Source organism: Ovis aries, chromosome 11 (genome assembly GCF_016772045.2).
Source record: "Ovis aries strain OAR_USU_Benz2616 breed Rambouillet chromosome 11, ARS-UI_Ramb_v3.0, whole genome shotgun sequence".
In the NCBI taxonomy this organism is placed as follows: Eukaryota; Metazoa; Chordata; class Mammalia; order Artiodactyla; family Bovidae; genus Ovis; species Ovis aries.
In genome coordinates this window covers 21149009-21166364 of record NC_056064.1, presented here as the reverse complement: position 1 = coordinate 21166364, position 17356 = coordinate 21149009, and the positions used below count along the sequence as shown (strand labels likewise).

The 17356-nt window shown below is 40.6% G+C and overlaps 1 protein-coding gene across 1 annotated transcript in view; it reads right to left on the bottom strand.

Annotated features, from left to right (window-relative positions):
- Positions 1-791: 791 nt before the first annotated feature.
- The window catches only part of EFCAB5 (EF-hand calcium binding domain 5), a 105377-nt gene continuing 88812 nt past the window's right edge, over positions 792-17356 (bottom strand). Inside the window, exons 18-22 of the mRNA XM_042255465.2 lie at positions 16923-17075; positions 14893-14996; positions 11008-11261; positions 9347-9624; positions 792-1397 (exon numbers count right to left, since the gene is read on the bottom strand). Coding sequence (XP_042111399.2) covers positions 1320-1397; positions 9347-9624; positions 11008-11261; positions 14893-14996; positions 16923-17075 — 867 coding nt within the window. The 3' untranslated portion in view covers positions 792-1319. The remainder of the gene's footprint in view (positions 1398-9346; positions 9625-11007; positions 11262-14892; positions 14997-16922; positions 17076-17356) is intronic.

Below are 17356 nucleotides of genomic sequence, written 5' to 3'. Positions count from 1 at the left end.
AGCTAGGATGTGAAAATACTTCAAGTTAAAATGTCATGCAGATGTGTGATATTTGTTATCATTAAGCTGCATGCCATTTCGTTATTAATAACCTAATACCCATCACTATGGATCAACAGGTCACAGTCTGCAAAAATTTTCCCTCCTTGCTGCCTAAATGCTATTTGTATTCACAGTGGACCCCTTAAAAGCTTGTTCTGAAGCCATCAGAGTGTGTGGCTATCAGTTTAATATCTTCAAGAACACTGTTCCTAGAAATGTTGCAGCAAATGCCCTGAAAAGCTCACTTCCAAATATGAAACAGGCTTACAGGTTAAAACTGGGCATGGGACCTGCCAAGAGATGAGGGCTGGTAAATAACACTGCCATCTTATCACCGAAGGTTAAAAAGGGACCTCCAGTCTCAAATTATAAGATGTTTGGAACGCATTACATTTTGTCAACCAAATAAAGAAAATGAAGTTTAATTTCCCAAAATTTTATTAAAAATGGACTCTGTCATCAGATATCTTACTGCAAAGATGAAATCTCACAACACGGCAGTAAAGTTTGCTGTAATAACAGATTTAAATAAATATAAATTCTGCAGTTCTTGAACTCATGAAGATTTTGTTATGAAAAAAAAAATTTTTTTTTCCCATGAGTCATGGGCAAACATTTCCCCATAATTTCTATTTATTGAAATAACTTTTAAAGTTGTTAGGGTAAGTGGGGGTGAGGGAGTGGAGATGGGAGCAGAGAGGATGCGGTGCTCATAAAAGCCTTTGAAAAATTACAAAAACAATTCCCAGTCCATTTCTTAAAATCTTTATTATATTTTTTTGATGTAAAAACTGTGCTCTTTTGATGTAAAAACTGCCATTCCCCCCCTAAATACTTGTCTGTTCTTTACTTTGTGCCTGAAAATAATTACAGTAACTCACTCAACCAACCACAATAGGCCCACAGCAGATAAAATGCTAAAACTAAAAAGAAACTTTAAAATATATTCTATAACATACATTTGGTTATGGCTACCTTAACTGGAAATTTTCTTAGATCAAATTTCTCCCTCGGAGGCACTTTTGGTTTTAGAAAGTGCTGAGGTAAAGGTCTAGGAGAAAAATATGTCTACGTGGCACTCCTTTCCAATTGAAAATATTTTTATAGTTAACAAGCAAAACTGAACATGACAAAAATACCCTAAATACAGTAGCAATTCCATTATCATTTCCCTGGCAAGCTTCCCCCTGGCATTTTTGCATACACATAGGAGTCAGTCTTGGATGGCAATGGGGGTGAAATAGCACTACTTATTTTTTTGTTTAGCTTTATGAGAGCTAAACAGATGTGTGCCCAGTGGTATAAGTATTCGATGGCAGAATTACCAAGTTTCCATACTTCAATTCGAGAATGATCTGTACCAAAAAAAAAAAAAGTGTTAGTTTTGTACTTTTACTACTAAAATGTATTTTAATACTAAGATATAAGAAAAATTATGACAAAAGTTCATTAGATATATTTTGAGTCAAAACCATAGCAGAGTCTTATTTATGTAATTATAGGAAAATGGATAAATTAATTTTGGTATATTCATTATAATGGATCTCAACCCAGGGCTCAAACCTGGGTCTCCCGCATTCCAAGTGAGTTCTTTACCATCTGAGCCACCAGGAAAGCCCTATACTGGAACCCTATGCAGCATTTAACATATTCAATATGACCAAATTTAAGACCTGTTTAATGACTTATCTTGGAGAATGTTTTATGTGCTCTTTAGTAGAATGTGAATTCTGCTGCATTTGGTTAGAATATTTAGTATATGTCTGCTAAGTAAATTTAGTCTAATGTTTTATTTAAGGCTGATGTTTCCCTATTGATTATCTGGATGATCAATCCATTGATGAAAATAGGGTATTAAATTTTTCTACTATTATTATGCTGCTATATATTTTTTAGGTCTGTTAATATTTGCTTTATGTATTTAGATGCTCCTAAATGGGTCCATGGGGTCGCTAAGAGTCGGACATGACTGAGTGACTTCACTTTCACTTTTCACTTTCATGCCTTGGAGAAGGAAATGGCAACCCACTCCAGTGTTCTTGCCTGGAGAATCCCAGGGGCAGGGGGAGCCTGGTGGGCTGCCCTCTATGGAGTCGCACAGAGTCAGACACGACTGAAGCAACTTAGCAGCAGCAGCAGCAGCATGCAGCATTTAACAAAGAACTAAAGCTGAGCTACATATGTCATTGTGGATATTTCAAAAACACATTGTTGAGGGAACTTCCCTGGTGGTCCAGTGGCTAAGACTCCTAGCTCCCAATGCCAGGGGCTTGAATTCCATCCCTGGTCAAGGAACTAGATCCCACATGCCACAACTAAGACTCAGCAGTAACTCTGAGCAAAACATACTGTTGAGAACAAAAAGTAAGCTGTATAATAATATGTTCTTTTGGATACAGTTAAAAACAATTTTAAAACCTGCAAAATAATAATATATTGTTTATGGATTCATGGGCATGTTGTAAAAGTAGAAATCATGCATGAAACTACCAAATTCATAATAGTATTAGCTCTAGGGAGGAGAAGAAGAGAATGAGATATGGGAGGAACATAGAAATTCTCAACTGTTCCTGTAATGTTTTCTTTCTTTAAAAGAAGTCTGGCTCAAAAACATATTAAGACTATGGCTCTGTAATGACTACACAGGTATGTCTCTAACCTCTATGTTTGAAATATTTCCTAATTAAAAATTATTTTTAAAGCGATAATCACTGCACACCAAAATATTTCATTTGTTAAACTGCAAACTATTTTTTAAAAATTACTTTTGGAACGTCCCTAGTGGTACAGTGGAAAAGTCCACCTACCATGCAGGGGACATGGCTTCCATCCCTGGTCCAGGGAGATTCCACGTGCCATGGAGCAACTAAAGTCCAGGAGCTACAACTACTGCAGCCCATGTGCTCCGCAACAAAAGAAATCACTGCAGTGAGAGGTCTGCGCACCTCAACAAAGAGTATTCCCCACTCACCACAAGTAGAGAATGCCCACGCACAGCAAGGAAGACCAGGACAACAAAGGATAAATAAAAATTTTTTTAAATTACTTTTTCTCAGGAGTCAGTCAGTCAATGACTATTCAAATAGAAAGGTCCAATGGAAAGAAAACATACTTAAAGTGAAACAGATCTGGGTTCTAATCTTGGCTCTACTCCAACTAGTTCTGTGATCTGGAAAAGTCACTTAATTGCCTCTAGCCTGTTTCTTCTTCCACAAAACAGATACCTCAGAATTGTTATGGGGATTAAAGAGGAAAGACATGCAAAAACCTGTCAAAGAGTAGTTGCTCAAAAAAATATCTTCATTCTTTCAGGTCCCTTCTACCCTCAGGACTATGTTTAACTTTTTTGTTACTTCTAGTGGCTAATACAGTTCCTAACCCAATAAATGTTTATTGATTTGACTTGAATCAAACCATTACATGATATTTATAGTCAAATAAGAAGGCTTCCCAGGTGATGTACTGGTAAAGAATCCACCTGCCAATTTCGGAGATGCAAGAGACATGGGTTCGATCCCTGGGTAGGGAATATCCTCTGGAGTAGGAAATGGTAACCCCTCCAGTATTCTTGTGTGGAAAATTCCATGGACAGAGGAGCCTGGTGTGCTATAGTCCGTGGGGTCGCAAAGGGTCAGACACGACTGAGCGCACATGTATACACAAAATTGATTAAGAGATTTTAAATATTGTCTATCCAATAGCTCATTAATAACAATGACAATTATGTCACTCGTGGTTGTCCATTAGGATGACAAAACAATATATCTCCTTGTCTTCTATCAATGTGAAGGGACAAGTTTCCCTGAATTAGGTTAAGATTTTCTATGGTTCTCAAGGTATCACTACCACAAACGGTACAATGTGGAACAGGAAAGGCACATAAAATACGGAAAACATACTCAAATCTCAATTTTTATTTCACGCTCACTGTGTAAAACATGTGAGTACAATTTTCTAAAGTTTCCCCTTTTAACACACACACACCGAAGCACTGTCTTTTTTCTCAGTTGTAAGTGTTTAATAAATGTTGATTGAAACAACATTAAATTGTGGAATAATTAAGTTAGGCTTTTCAAATATTGAAGTCTTTTCAGATTATAGCTCAGTAACAGTGACAATTATGAATAAAAATGAAAGCAGATGTCAGACAGGAGAGCACCTAAAAAATACCTGATTCATATCATATGAGTAACACTAGACCAATTAACACACATACATAAAATATTGAGATGCATTGGTCATACTTGATCCCTTTTTGTATTAATTAACTTCCTGGAAGCTTTAAAAGTTAATGCTATAGGCTGAAAAAAATTACTTTATCATTATGTTCCAGTGTTACAAATCCGAATTAAGTACATCCTAGAACACTTCTAAAACCAGTCCTGACTAATTTTCTGAGATATAACAGCTCTGCTGCTCCTCACAGCCTTTATTCTGCCTTTTCCAAATCCCCATTAAGAGCTCTGTTGCACTGACGCCTGCTAGTGTTCTTATCTGACATCCAAATGAACAGACCTCTATCTGCAGCCATTATTAAACTAGTAGGCCATCTCCATGGTGATTTAAGGACGTGAGGATGGGGGGCGAAGTCGCTCCATTTCACAAGCCCCTGTTGCTTAATTCCTGTATTATTGTTACCAGGGACAGAAGCTCCGAACCTGTCTGGGCGAAGGTTCCTGTTTCCCTCCCCTGTTCCACTGAGAGATTTATGGCTTAACAACTGGGTCTAATGATTCCTCTATTGAAGGGAGCCTCCATCGGTCCGCGGGTTTCCCATTAACAACGGTTGAGTGTTACTGCCCTCTTGTGGTGGATAAATGCCAGCTCTGCATTTCGGCAGAGAGCCGGGGTGCACAGATAGAGTAATTCTTCCTTGGTAAAGGTTATAGTAAATTATTTGAATATATCTGAGTTTAAAAAAAAATTGCTGGCTCAACCTTTGAATCTGTTTATGAACCGATTAATTCAAAAACATTTTATGATTTTTTTGTAGATTCTAGCTTAATCAAACTTTTAATTATATAGGAAATCATTCTGCTGAAAACATTGGGTCATTTTAAGATATTTCTAATTAAAATTCCATTTTATGAATCTCTGCTTTAACATTAGATTAAGTTAAAAGCTTTGGGAATGATAGACAATTAGAAAGATGTGCGAAGCAAAAAAGAATGAAGTTCTCAAGTTCAAAGTTAATGTGTAGCTGCTCCTTTCACCGAACAACTAACCCAATATCAGTGAGCAGTATTTCTTTTTTTTTAATTTTTCATTTATTTTCTTGCTTTTTGGCAGTGCTGGGTCTTTGCTGCTGCTTGGTCTTTCTCTAGTTGCAGGGAGCTGAGGCTGCTCTCTAGTTGGGCACCCAGGCTTCTCATTGCAGTGGCTTCTCTTGTTGCAGAGCACAGTCTCAATAGCTGTGGTGCATGGGCTTAGCTACTCCCTGGCATGTGTAATTTTCCCAGATCAGGGATTGAACCCATGTCTTCTACACTGGCAGGCGGACTCTATACCACTGAGCCACCAGGGAAGCTCTAAGCAGTATTTATTGAATGCTCTTCTCTTCATCATTAGTTCTCTTAATTTTGGTTCTTTTATTTCTACTGTTTCACATACCTCTACCACCTCTTAACATTACTGCCACATACGATGAGCTGAAGGTCCATGCAACATCGTACTTAAAAGGGTATATGTGTAGCAGTTTCAATCAGTTTTTGTGTAGGTAGGAGAATTCTTATTTTCCATGACAGTCAGGGACTTAATATGTCAGTAATTTACTGTGGTCCTGAAGGTACTGCAGAGTGCTGCTTCCAGTTTGTTGGGCAAGAGTTCGTGTTAAATGAGGAGGTAAAACCAAAATTTTTCCTGAGTGATCAAACCTTGGATGGAAGTTTGTTCCAGGGCAAACTGAGTTCTTGCAAACATATTAGTCTTGTTCCAGTTGAAGCATAATTTCTATACAGTATCACATTGTACTGACTTTTTTTTCATGATGTAGTTATAAATCAAATTATGGATGAACTGAATTAAATGCAATTTATCTTTACAAAAATTCATACTTCTGTGCAGTGGCTTCCAAACTCTTTGACTATGTACCTCTAGAAAGTGAAACAAAGAAGATGGAAAATAGGAGAGAGACTATAGGGATTTTGGAGGCTGCATCTAGGATTTCCCGTGTCTGAATAATAGGAGTTCCAAAGAAGGAACACAGAAATGGGAGGGTAGGGCCTCCTCTAACCCCTAGGTCATTTTTGTGTGAATGGATGAATGCACACAGCTTGGTGAACAGAAAAAAGTGCGTGAAGAAGGAGATGCCCCTCTTCCAAGCAGACATAACTGTAAGCTGAAGCACACAGTTTCATGAACGGAACCCTAGTTAGATCTCAGCTCCCCACCCCCTCAGCAGGGTACATTTGTGCATACACAAACTGCACAGCCATGTGCAGCAACCTTAATGTCAGGGAGGAAATCATTAGGATGTAAGGACCTGCGTTTCACAATTGAAAAGGCCCAGAGAGTGTTCAGATCAATGGACGAAAATAGACCTGCATGGATAAGAAAGTGCGGTATGTATACACAATGGAATATTACTGAGCTATAATAACTCATTTGAGTCAGTCCTAATGAGGTGGATGAAACTGGAGCCTATTACACAGAGTGAATAAGTCAGAAAGAGAAACACCAATACAGTGTATTAACGTATATATATGGAATTTGGAAAGACAGTAACGACGATCCTGTATGCCAGGCAGTAAAAGAAACACAGATGTAAAGAACAGGCTTTTGGACTATGTAGGAGAAAGTGAGGGTGGGATGACTTGAGAGGAGCACTGAAACGTGTGTATTACCATATGTAAAGTAGATGACCAGTGCAAGCTCGATGCATGAAGCAGGGCATTCAAAGCCAGTGCTCTGGAACAACCCAGAGGGATGGGATGGAGAGGAAGGTGGGAGGAGGGTTCAGGATGGGGAGACACACGCGCACCCATGGCTGATTCATGTCGGTGCACGGCAAAAGCCACCACAATACTGTAAAGAAATTATCCTCCAATTAAAATAAATATAATAATTTAAAAAAGATATATCATTTTGAAGTTTCACAGTCGTGGGGATAAAGCAGTGATTCTGTAGCTTCTGGAGAGAAACAAAACAAGTCACATGCGCAGAATCAAAAAGGCTTCAGACTTCAACAGCAAGCCTGGAAATTTCCAAATTTCTACTGACAATGGGGCCATTTCCTCAAGAAGTTAGCCAGAGTTCCCATCTGTGAAAGTGTTAGCTGCTCAGTCATGCCCAGCTCTTTGCAACCCCAGGGACTACACACGGCTCCTCTGTCCATGGAATTCTTAAGGCAAGAATACTGGAGTGGGCTGCCACTCCCTTCTCCTGGGGAACATCCTGATCCAGGGATCGAACCCAGGTGCCCTGAATTGCAGGCAGATTCTTTACCGTCTGAGCCATCAAGGAAGCCCCCTGTTTTCCTTAAACGACCCCTTAAAAGCAGCGAGAACTGTAACACCTGGGAATGCAGAGGTGCCTGTGAATCAGCCACCAGCCATGAGGCTACATAGAAGCCATTCCAGATAGGAATTCTAGTCTTCACTCACCACTCTTGGTCCATATGTGAACCCCGTGTGTAGCATTCCCAAACTTCTGGGAGTACCTCTCCTTCCTAAGCCGGAACATCTCTCTCTCTCATCCACCCACTGCTTCCTGCTTCCACTGTGCTACATGCTGCCGCTGCCACAGACCACCTGAGGAGTGTGGGCTGTCTTCCTCTGGGTGGCCTTTTCCTATCTCTTGTCCTAGGAATCTGGTTCCGAGCCTCTCTGTCTACTATATGTGTTCCAGAAGTCCAGAAACCCTTTGTCTGGAGGGTCCAAAGAGAATGGGGGAGAGGGAGACAAGGCTTAGTGAGGGATTTTTACAGAGCCATTTCCCCAATCAATGATCAGTTTTAAATCTTTTTTTTTTTTTTTTTTAAGAAAGAATAAGTTCATCGTTTACTGTTCCATTCACGTAAACAGCCTCAGGTCTCTGGTGGGATAACACACCCACACGGAGGAATGTGTGCTTGTGCATGTATATTTACAGCATGTGAGATCTTCGTTCCCTGACCAGTGATGGAACCCATGCCCCCTGCATTGGGAGAGCAGAGTCTTAACCACCTGCTGATGCTCCTCCTTCCAAAAAGTCTACATTACTAGTCTGTAAAGACTCATGCTCTATTGTTTTATTTGGTTCTTCATGGAAACTAAAGATCATAGTTGCCTTTTCGCTTAACAAACTCAGCTTCTAGCCTTACTGCAGCCCCCATTTGCTTTTGTTTTCGTTTTTAAAAGAATTTTGAATATGGAGTCAGTAAGTGGGAGATAGAGTGCTTCTGAATTCTCATGTGCGTGGCACAGACAGTCACTATGGGGATTGCCATCGATTATAGACAATGCCCTTCCTTTTAGAAGACTATAATCAGAACTATTTTCCTCTAAAAATTGAATTTTGGGGGCTTTGGGGCTTCCAGGTGGCTCAGTGGTAAAGAATCTGCATGCCAATGCAGGAGATGTGGGTTCGAGCCCTGAGTTGGAAAGATCCCCTGGAGTAGGAAATGGCAATCCACTCCAGTATTCTTGCCTGGAAAATTCCATGGACAGAGGAACCTGGTGGGCTACAGGCCATGGGGCTCCAAATAACCTGACATGACTGAGCCCACATGCACTGCACCCTGAGCCACTTTATTCTATTAAAATTCTATTCTGTTCTATTCTAATAAACATCTCTGGATTGCAACTGTATTTTGTTGCTGTTGGTATAGATTTAGACTATAATTAAGTGGAAATTTACCTTCAAAGTATTCAACAATGAGCTTTAAATTAACTTTCAGTTCCATAGCAGTTGGATCAAAGTCACAAATATTTTCGACTAACTGTTGGTTTACGTACTGTAAACAAAGAACAAAAATCATGGAATCATCAAGTGGAAGGAGAGTGCCTGATTCCTAAGTTTACACAATTCCGTTTATGCACATTTTGAAACAGGCAAAATCAACCTATGGTGTTAGACATCAGGATTCTGGTTACCCTCGGGGTGTGAGAGAGTGTGTATGTGTATGTGTATGAGGCTGGTGATGGGGGAGGGTAAAAAGGAAGGCTTTGGGGATGCCACGCATGTTCTGTTTCTTGTTCTAGGTGCCTCATTGTGTAAAAATTCTTGCCTTTGTGTATCAAGGAATTGTGCAATTAAGATTTGTATATCTAAACTCGTGTAGGTTATTCTTCAATAAAGAGTTTTTTTTTTTTTTAATGAAACTTACCAGTTTACAGTGATCCCAACTTTCTAAGTCACTTGATTTCAACTCTGGATGAAAGAACACGATAATCCCTTTCAGGATGTCTTGTACTAATTTTATGTTGGCTTTCACATCCGGGGACTGGCTGTCTGCTTTGCCCACTGCCAGGGAGTCATAATCATACAGCAACAGTGACACAAAGTCCGAGGATGTAAGTAGCCCGAGGCACTCCTGTAGCTCCTGTAGCATGACTCTGAAGAAGAGAACGCCGGCCCGTTGGACTTCTCCCACACTTTCAATCTCTAGAATAACAGAAAGACATCCCACACGGCTGCTCAGAACATGTATTACTTTTTCACGGGATTCTGAACATAATATAGCAAACCTTTGTTTTCTTTTTAGGGAAAAAAGACTATATCCTACAGCGTTAAACTATCTTAGTTTCTCTAGTCAAGAAATCAAAAGGCAAAAATGGAATCACGCCCGTGGGGTTCACAGGCAGAGGCTTTGAGAAAAGGTGAAACCTTTATTTGGAGCTGGACCTTGGTTTGAAACCCACTTTCACCCTTATTAGTTCAGTTGTCTCTCTGAGCCCTCTTTTCATTTTCTATGAGAAGAGTTGATCCCTAATTTCCTGTTGAGCTGTGGAAATTAACAGGAGATGGTATATGGAAAAGTGCTTAGTCCCAGGTCTTACACATAGTGGATGCTCAAAAGATATGAATTTTCCTTTATTTTTCCCTTTTATCCCACACTGTAATGGCTAGAAGTGTTTCAGCTTTATCCAACAGTGTTACTCTACTAATCCTATTTATTCCAATCTTGGTAGTGAAAGGTTTCCATGCTTTCCTCTTCCCTCCCTTCTGCCTACACTGATTTTGTGGTAAGAGTAGCCTGGTGGAGGTGGAATTGCAAGGACTGGGGTCTGTTCTTGGCTCTGCAATAGCTTGCTCTTGGACCTTTACTTTGACAGGCCTTAGCTCCTCTCTCTGTAAAATGAGATGTTCCTGTGAGTTAATGCTGTGAGGGCTTCCCAAGTGGCCCAGTGCTAAAGAATCTACTTGCCCTTCAAGAGCCACAGGTTTGATCCCTGGGTCAGGAAGATCTCCTGGAGGAGGAAATGCCAACCCACTTCAGCATTCTTGCCAGCATAATCCCATGGACAGAGCAGGTTGGGATCACAAAAGAGTCGGACACAACTGAGCACGCAAGCACATTGTGGTGGAAAGAGCACCCAAGCTGGGGTGCAAATCCAGCCTTTACCACTTGTTAACTGTGTGATTTGGTACAAGTGGGTGTGTTTCTCTGAACTCTATTTCCCTTGTCTGTAAAATGAAATAATCACCATCCACCTCCTAGAGCCATGGTAAGGACTAATGGAAATACCATATTTAAAGTGCTTGACGCATGATGTGGCATTTAGTAAATGCTATTTCTATATTGCCATTATGAGTCCTTCAGCTCAAAAACCATGACGCTAGGCAAGAAAATGTGATTCCTTACCCTTTGCTCTAACGTATAGGCCAGACTAATCAGTCCAAAACTGCATCAAGGAAATCCTTCCATGTGGAAAGATCTGTATTTTGCAACAATTCATTTTAGAAAATGCATCCTTCATTGTATCATCTGATTTCCCCTAAACTTATTAAATCTATGAATTCAGACAGGTGCCGCATTCACAATACCTAGGATACAGTTTTTCTTTATTTCTCCAGATAATTCACCCAGTATTTCACTGCAGGCAAGCTGGATCACCTTCAGCATTTTCTGTAGATCTTTAAACTCTCGATACAACAACATCTTACTCTTGCCAATGTTAACATCGAGAACTCCCAAAGCTTCTCCTGTTCTCTCACGAAGTGGAACTACGATGTGGTTTTCTCCACAGATAGAGGCCAAAACAACTTCTGAACTGTCTGTGCACTTAAAGAGGAAATCTCTGAAACCAAAACCAAATAAACATAAGGAGGGTATAAAATAAAAGCCTGTTCACAACATTCCACCCAAACACACTAGAACACCTCTTGTGTCTACTATACTCAAGCCACAACAGCCCTTGTTGCTATTTCATCTGCCTGACACATTTCACCCCTTAAATTCTCAGGACTCAGCTCCCTCAGCTCCCCACAGAGAAACCCTCCCTGACCCCTGTGATCTAAAGTAGCTGCACCAGAGTCAGACTCCATCCAGCTCAGTTCAGTTCAGTTGCTCAGTCGTGTCCGACTCTTTGCGACACCATGGACCCAAAGGCTTCCCTGTCCATCACCAATTCCCAGAGTTGACTCAAACTCATGTCCATTGAATTGGTGATGCCATCCAACCATCTTATCCTCTGTCATCCCCTTCTCTTCCTGACTTCAATCTTTCCCAGCATCAGGGTCTTTTCAAATGAGTCAGCTCTTCACAGCAAGTGGCCAAAGTATTGGAGTTTCAGTTTCAACATCAGACTTTCCAGTGAACACTAAGGACTGATTTCATTTAGGATGGACTGATGGGATCTCCTTGCAGTCCAAGGGACTCTCAAGAGTCTTCTCCAAGACCACCATTCAAAAGCATCAATTCTTCAGTGTTCAGCTTTCTTTATAGTCCAACTCTCACATCCATACATGACTACTGGAAAACCATAGCCTTGACTAGACAGAACTTTGTTGGCAAAGTAATGTCTCTGCTTTTTAATATACTGTCTAGGTTGGTCATAGCTTTTCTTCCAAGGAGGAAGCATCTTTTAATTTCATGGCTGCAGTCACCATCTGCAGTGATTTTGGAGCCCCCCAAAATAGTCTGCCACTGTTTCCATTGTTTCCCCATCTATTTGCCATGAAGTGATGGGACCAGATGCCATGATCTTCGTTTTCTGAATGTTGAGCTTTAAGCCAACTTTTTCACTTTCCTCTTTCACTTTCATCAAGAGGTTCTTTAGTTCTTTTCACTTTCTGCCATAAGGGTGGTATCATCTGCACATCTGAGGTTATTTATATTTCTCCTGGCAATCTTGATTCCAGCTTCTGCTTCATCCAGCCCAGCGTTTCTCATGATGTACTCTGCATATAAGTCAAATAAGCAGGGTGACAATATACGGCCTTGACATACCCCTTTTCCTATTTGGAACAAGTCTGTTGTTCCATGTCCATCCACTTTGCCTTATTTTTAAAATTGTATTTATTTGGCTGTGCCAGGTTTTAGTTGCAGCATGCAGGATCTAGTTCCCTAACTAGGGAAAGAACCTAGGCCCCCTGCATTGAGAGTGCTGAGTCTTAGCCACTGGACCTCCAGGGAAGTCCAGTTCTGCCTTACTGTCTTTTCTGTAGACTTGTCCTTAACTGAGGGTATTCACTTTTTGTTTATGTAGTGTCCAACAAGTCTTGGTTGAATGCTCAAAGAAGGATTAATGTGTTAAGTCAGGTTTTCTAGAAGTGGAGCCTGAGAAAGGGATGCTCTGTGTGAGTTATTCACGGAGGGAGTGCTTTTGGGAGAAACCTCTGAAGGTCTGAGGCAAACAGGATGGGGAATCAGAAGATGCTAAGGGACTTCCTTGGTGGTCCAGTGGCTAAGACTGCACTCCCAATGCAGGGGGCCTGGTTCAATCCCCGGTCACAGAACTAGATCCTGCATGACAGTGACTAAGAGTTTGCATGCTGCAACTAAGACCAGGTGCAGCCAAATAAATAAATATTTTTAAAACTGTGATTTCAGGTGAAGTTTATCCTCAGCCTGATCCTAAAAGGAGCTTTGGAAGGCAAACTGCACCCACACTCTGCCCCACCTTGAAGCAGGGGAGAGGTCTTTTGTCATTCATTAGAGCTCTAAGCAGAAACAGATACATCTTGACTCAACAGTTGAGTTTCCACTATCTGTGAGTCACTACAGAATGCTAAGAATAGCCAGCTGTCTCCCACCATTAGTAGCTAAAAATACAGACTCATGGATGTAGAAACAAGTCAAGCAGAGTTCCCCATGGACCATAACATAGTTCATGTCTTCTATAAATATTACTCATTAAGAGGCTGCCCAGGAGGCTCAATGGTAAAGAATCTGACTGCCAATACAGGAGACGCAGACAAGTTTTCCAACCCTGGATTGGAAAGATCCCCTGGAGAAGGGAATGGCGACCCACTCCAATACTCTTGCCTGCAGAATCCCATGGACAGAGTAGCCGGGTAGGCTGGAGTCCATAGCGTTGCAAAGAGTCAGACACGACTTAGCAATTAACAACAAAGCTCTAAGCTGCTCTGGGTGTGTGTTGGGGAGGCGTTTACAGAGCTCATAGGCCCCTCCTGGAGAGGGGCTCCCCTTGCTCCTCCAGGGACAATTACAGGGTGAGTTATTAGCAACAGGACCTGCAGCCCCTGGCAGAAGATACTTGGGTAGGGCACTGACAGCACCTGTGTCAGTGAGGGACCTGAGGTTTTCACAGAAATGTAGCGGCTCCTTCTTTCCCTCGGGAAGTATAAACACCTCCTTTTATCTCTTTCCCCCTTTCCCCATCTACATGATATTGAGATGTCATTCCTTTTATGCATCTGTAAAAACACTGGTGCTTAGCACAGCCTCAGAAAAAACATACAGGGAATTCCCTAGTGGTCCAGTGGCTAGGACTCTGTGCTTCCACTGCAAGGGGCATGGGGGCATGGGTTCAATCTCTGGTTGGGAAACTAAGATCCTTCATGCTGTGGGTATGGCCAAAAAAGCACGTTTATAGTTCATAACACCAATCCTGTCATGATAGAAAGGTTATGCCCTTGTTTGGCTGTACCTACCCCTTGCTGCAGCTGGGACATGCCTTCATGATAGCCATAGTAGTGAGGCATCATGCTAAGCTTCCTTGGTCAACAGAGTTCCTCAAAAGGCACCTGCTCTAAGTTATACACAGGAATCCAGGGTTGTAAATCTGGATGTTAGAAGGACTCTTGTAAAACTCTTAACCAGGACAAGGAATAACTATATGGAAAGGAGCTTAAAACTGAATGAACATTCTGGTATGAGGCCAAACTGAAATTGAATTAACATAGGTACTTAAATGTCAAATTGCCTACTAGCCTGAGATAGGTTACTGCCTATTCAACTATTCTGATCCTCTAAGAAGCAGTGTATTCTAGTTAAGCAGGTGTATTCTAGTTAAGATCTGTTTTTGCAGTAGTTTAATAACATTCTTTGCATTTCACACATGAGAGTCATTCAAGGTAATCTAGAACTGGGTACTTATTAAAGGCAACATTCTCTGTCTCCTCCCCATTTTTGCACCAGCCTGTCTTCTTTAAGTTAAAAAAAAAAAAGAAAAGCAAATGTCCGCAGGCTAGCTAACATTAAGAGGATGAGCTCTGATTAGTGATGTGGGTGTATTTTTCATAACCATGGTGGGTTTTTGTTAATTCTGTGTTAATAAGAAAATTATAAAAAATAAAACACTAAATTGAAATCTGTTTTAAAAAGAACTTAAGGGGGAAAGGATCCAGGCAGACAAAGGTCTACAGTAATTTTCCTTTAAAGTCCAATCAGAATGAGAGCCATTATATTCATAAGAAGCAGAAGCTGGCAGTCAAACAAAACAGGTGGTAAGGTATGTCCCATACCTGAAGATGCATGTCTTCCTAAAGACGACAGAGGGATTCTTGTGGATTTCTGTTAGACCCTGCTGCCCTGTGACCATCATATTTCGTAAAACATAGTCTGAATCCTTGAAAAGAGGTAGAAATTTCATTACAGAGAGGAGTGCTTAAACTTCATGCTCTCATTGAGACTTTGGGGACAAATAAATAGAAAAAAATTTAAAAAACTTAGGCAATATAAAATGTTTTTCAAGTTATAGGTCAAGGTCAATATAATTTTGAGCCACAGTGATGCCAAACACTTGGCAGGCTTCTAGGTTTGGGCCTCAGAACTTTTTTTCCCTAGACTGATTCATTCTATTGGTCATCCCAACCAGTCTCATGGTTTATGTTTTGTTTTGGGTTGTTTTGGTAAAATATATGCAGCATAATATTACTATTTTTGCCATTCATAAATGTGCTATTCAGTGGGATTAGAGACATTCACAGCGTTGCGTAACCAGTCGAACGGTTTTAAATATAATTTACTTACCAGCCTGGATTTCCCCCAAATGCTAAGTTCATATATCCAACTGCCTGTTCAATATCTCCACTTAGATATCTAACAGACATTTCAAATTACAGTTTAATAAAAAATGTTTTTCAATTCAGTAGGTGAGAAATTATCTTTTACTTAAATTTGTATTTCATTATGAGAACAAATGAACATTTTTCCTATGTTTGTTGACCATTTGCACGAGGTTTTTTAAAAAATAAAATTGTCTTTTGCTTATTTTTCTTTTGGATTTTCAAAATCCCACTGATTTTTATATAACACTTATTCTCTGCCAGATATATGGCAATTAATTGTGTTTATAACTTTGGTGCAAGAAAGTTTTACATTTTTATGTCATCAATGTATCAACCTCACTTTAATCACTTCAACCTTTGAGACTCAGCCATCCTTCCCCAGACTACGGTGGTAAATTCCCCCCATTCTTCATCTTCTTAGCTATTCTCATGCATTTATTCTTCCTCCATATGAAGATTAAATTATTTAGCCAATTAAAAAAATTATGCTAGAATTTTTCTTGCAATTTTGTTAAATTTAAAAAATAACTTTGGTAAAATATTAGATTTTTTAAAAAGTTATATTTATGGGGAGCTGCTATCACTCTTAGCCTGAAGGCGGTGATGGTAGTCAGTCGCTCAGTCATGTCCGACTCTGCGACCCCATGGACTATAGCCCACCAGGCTCCTCTGTCCATGGGATTATCCAGGCAAGAATACTAGAGTGGGTTGCTATTTCCTTCTCCAGAGAATCTTCCTGACCCAGGGATCAAACCAGCTTCTCCTGCTTGATAGGCAGATTCTTTACCACTGAGCCACCTGGGAAGCCCAAAGAGGTAAGGAGAGGAAGCAATTACCAGAACCTGGAGAAGACAGCCAAGCAGAGAGGACCGTGTGACTAAAGGTACAGTGGTCTTTTTTTTTTAATTTCCAACTTTTATTTTTGGCCTCCCCACTCTCTAAGTATCAAATCACTTTCTTCTTGAATCAAAGATTGTATACTGAATACGTTTAAAAGACAGCTGAGTGCTGTCTTTCTCTAACAGGGAAATATTTTTAACAGTAAATTTGAAATGTGTGTGATCCAAGGAAGGATAAAGAAAAAGAACAGATTATGATCGCTTATTTCCCATTAACATAAGATTAACATAAGATTTCATACATTGAGGGCATGGAGCCCTCTTCAAGCAGACATTCTGAGCAGGACTATTGCTCAAAAATGTTGAAAAAGAGAATGTATTAGCAGTTTTCATAACCCACAGAGATCACTTGACTTCTTGTCTCTTGAACGAAGACCTGGGGCCGGGAACTCTTCTTGCCACACCGAGCCCCCGGGATGGCCCTTCATTGTATTCGGGTATAGTGGCCTTTTGTTGAAGAACACAGCTAACCCAAAGCAACCTAGAGAGGGAGAGCCAAAAGCATGAATACCCCAACCTCACTCTCCTTCTGCCTGCCAGTCTCCTACTGGTGCCTTTCATTGGACAAACCGAAGCAGGAGCTACCTTCTCTGAGTTGGGCTCAACGAAGTATGTAGAGATGGCAGTGATGCTGGGTGTGATGCTGTAGAGCCAGCCGATGCCAGTGATCACAATATGGAGGATGTGCTCCCGGCTGTGGACGTAGTGATAGGCAGCACTAAAGGCGTTGGCAACACCCTGTAGAGACAGAAATTTAAATTGCCTTCTCTTTTAAAACTAGTGAAATAATTAGTAATGCATCAATTGGATTATCTTTTTTTAAATTTTATCTTTGCTTATTTGGTGGCATCGGATCTTAATAGTTGCACACGTGGGCTCTTCATTGTGGTGTGTGGGCTTATTTGCCCTCTGGCATGTGGGATCTTAATTCCCTGACCAGGGATCAAACCTGCATCCCCTGCCTTGGAAGGCAGATTCTTAGCCACTGGACCATCCGGGAGAGTCCCCTGAATTATCTT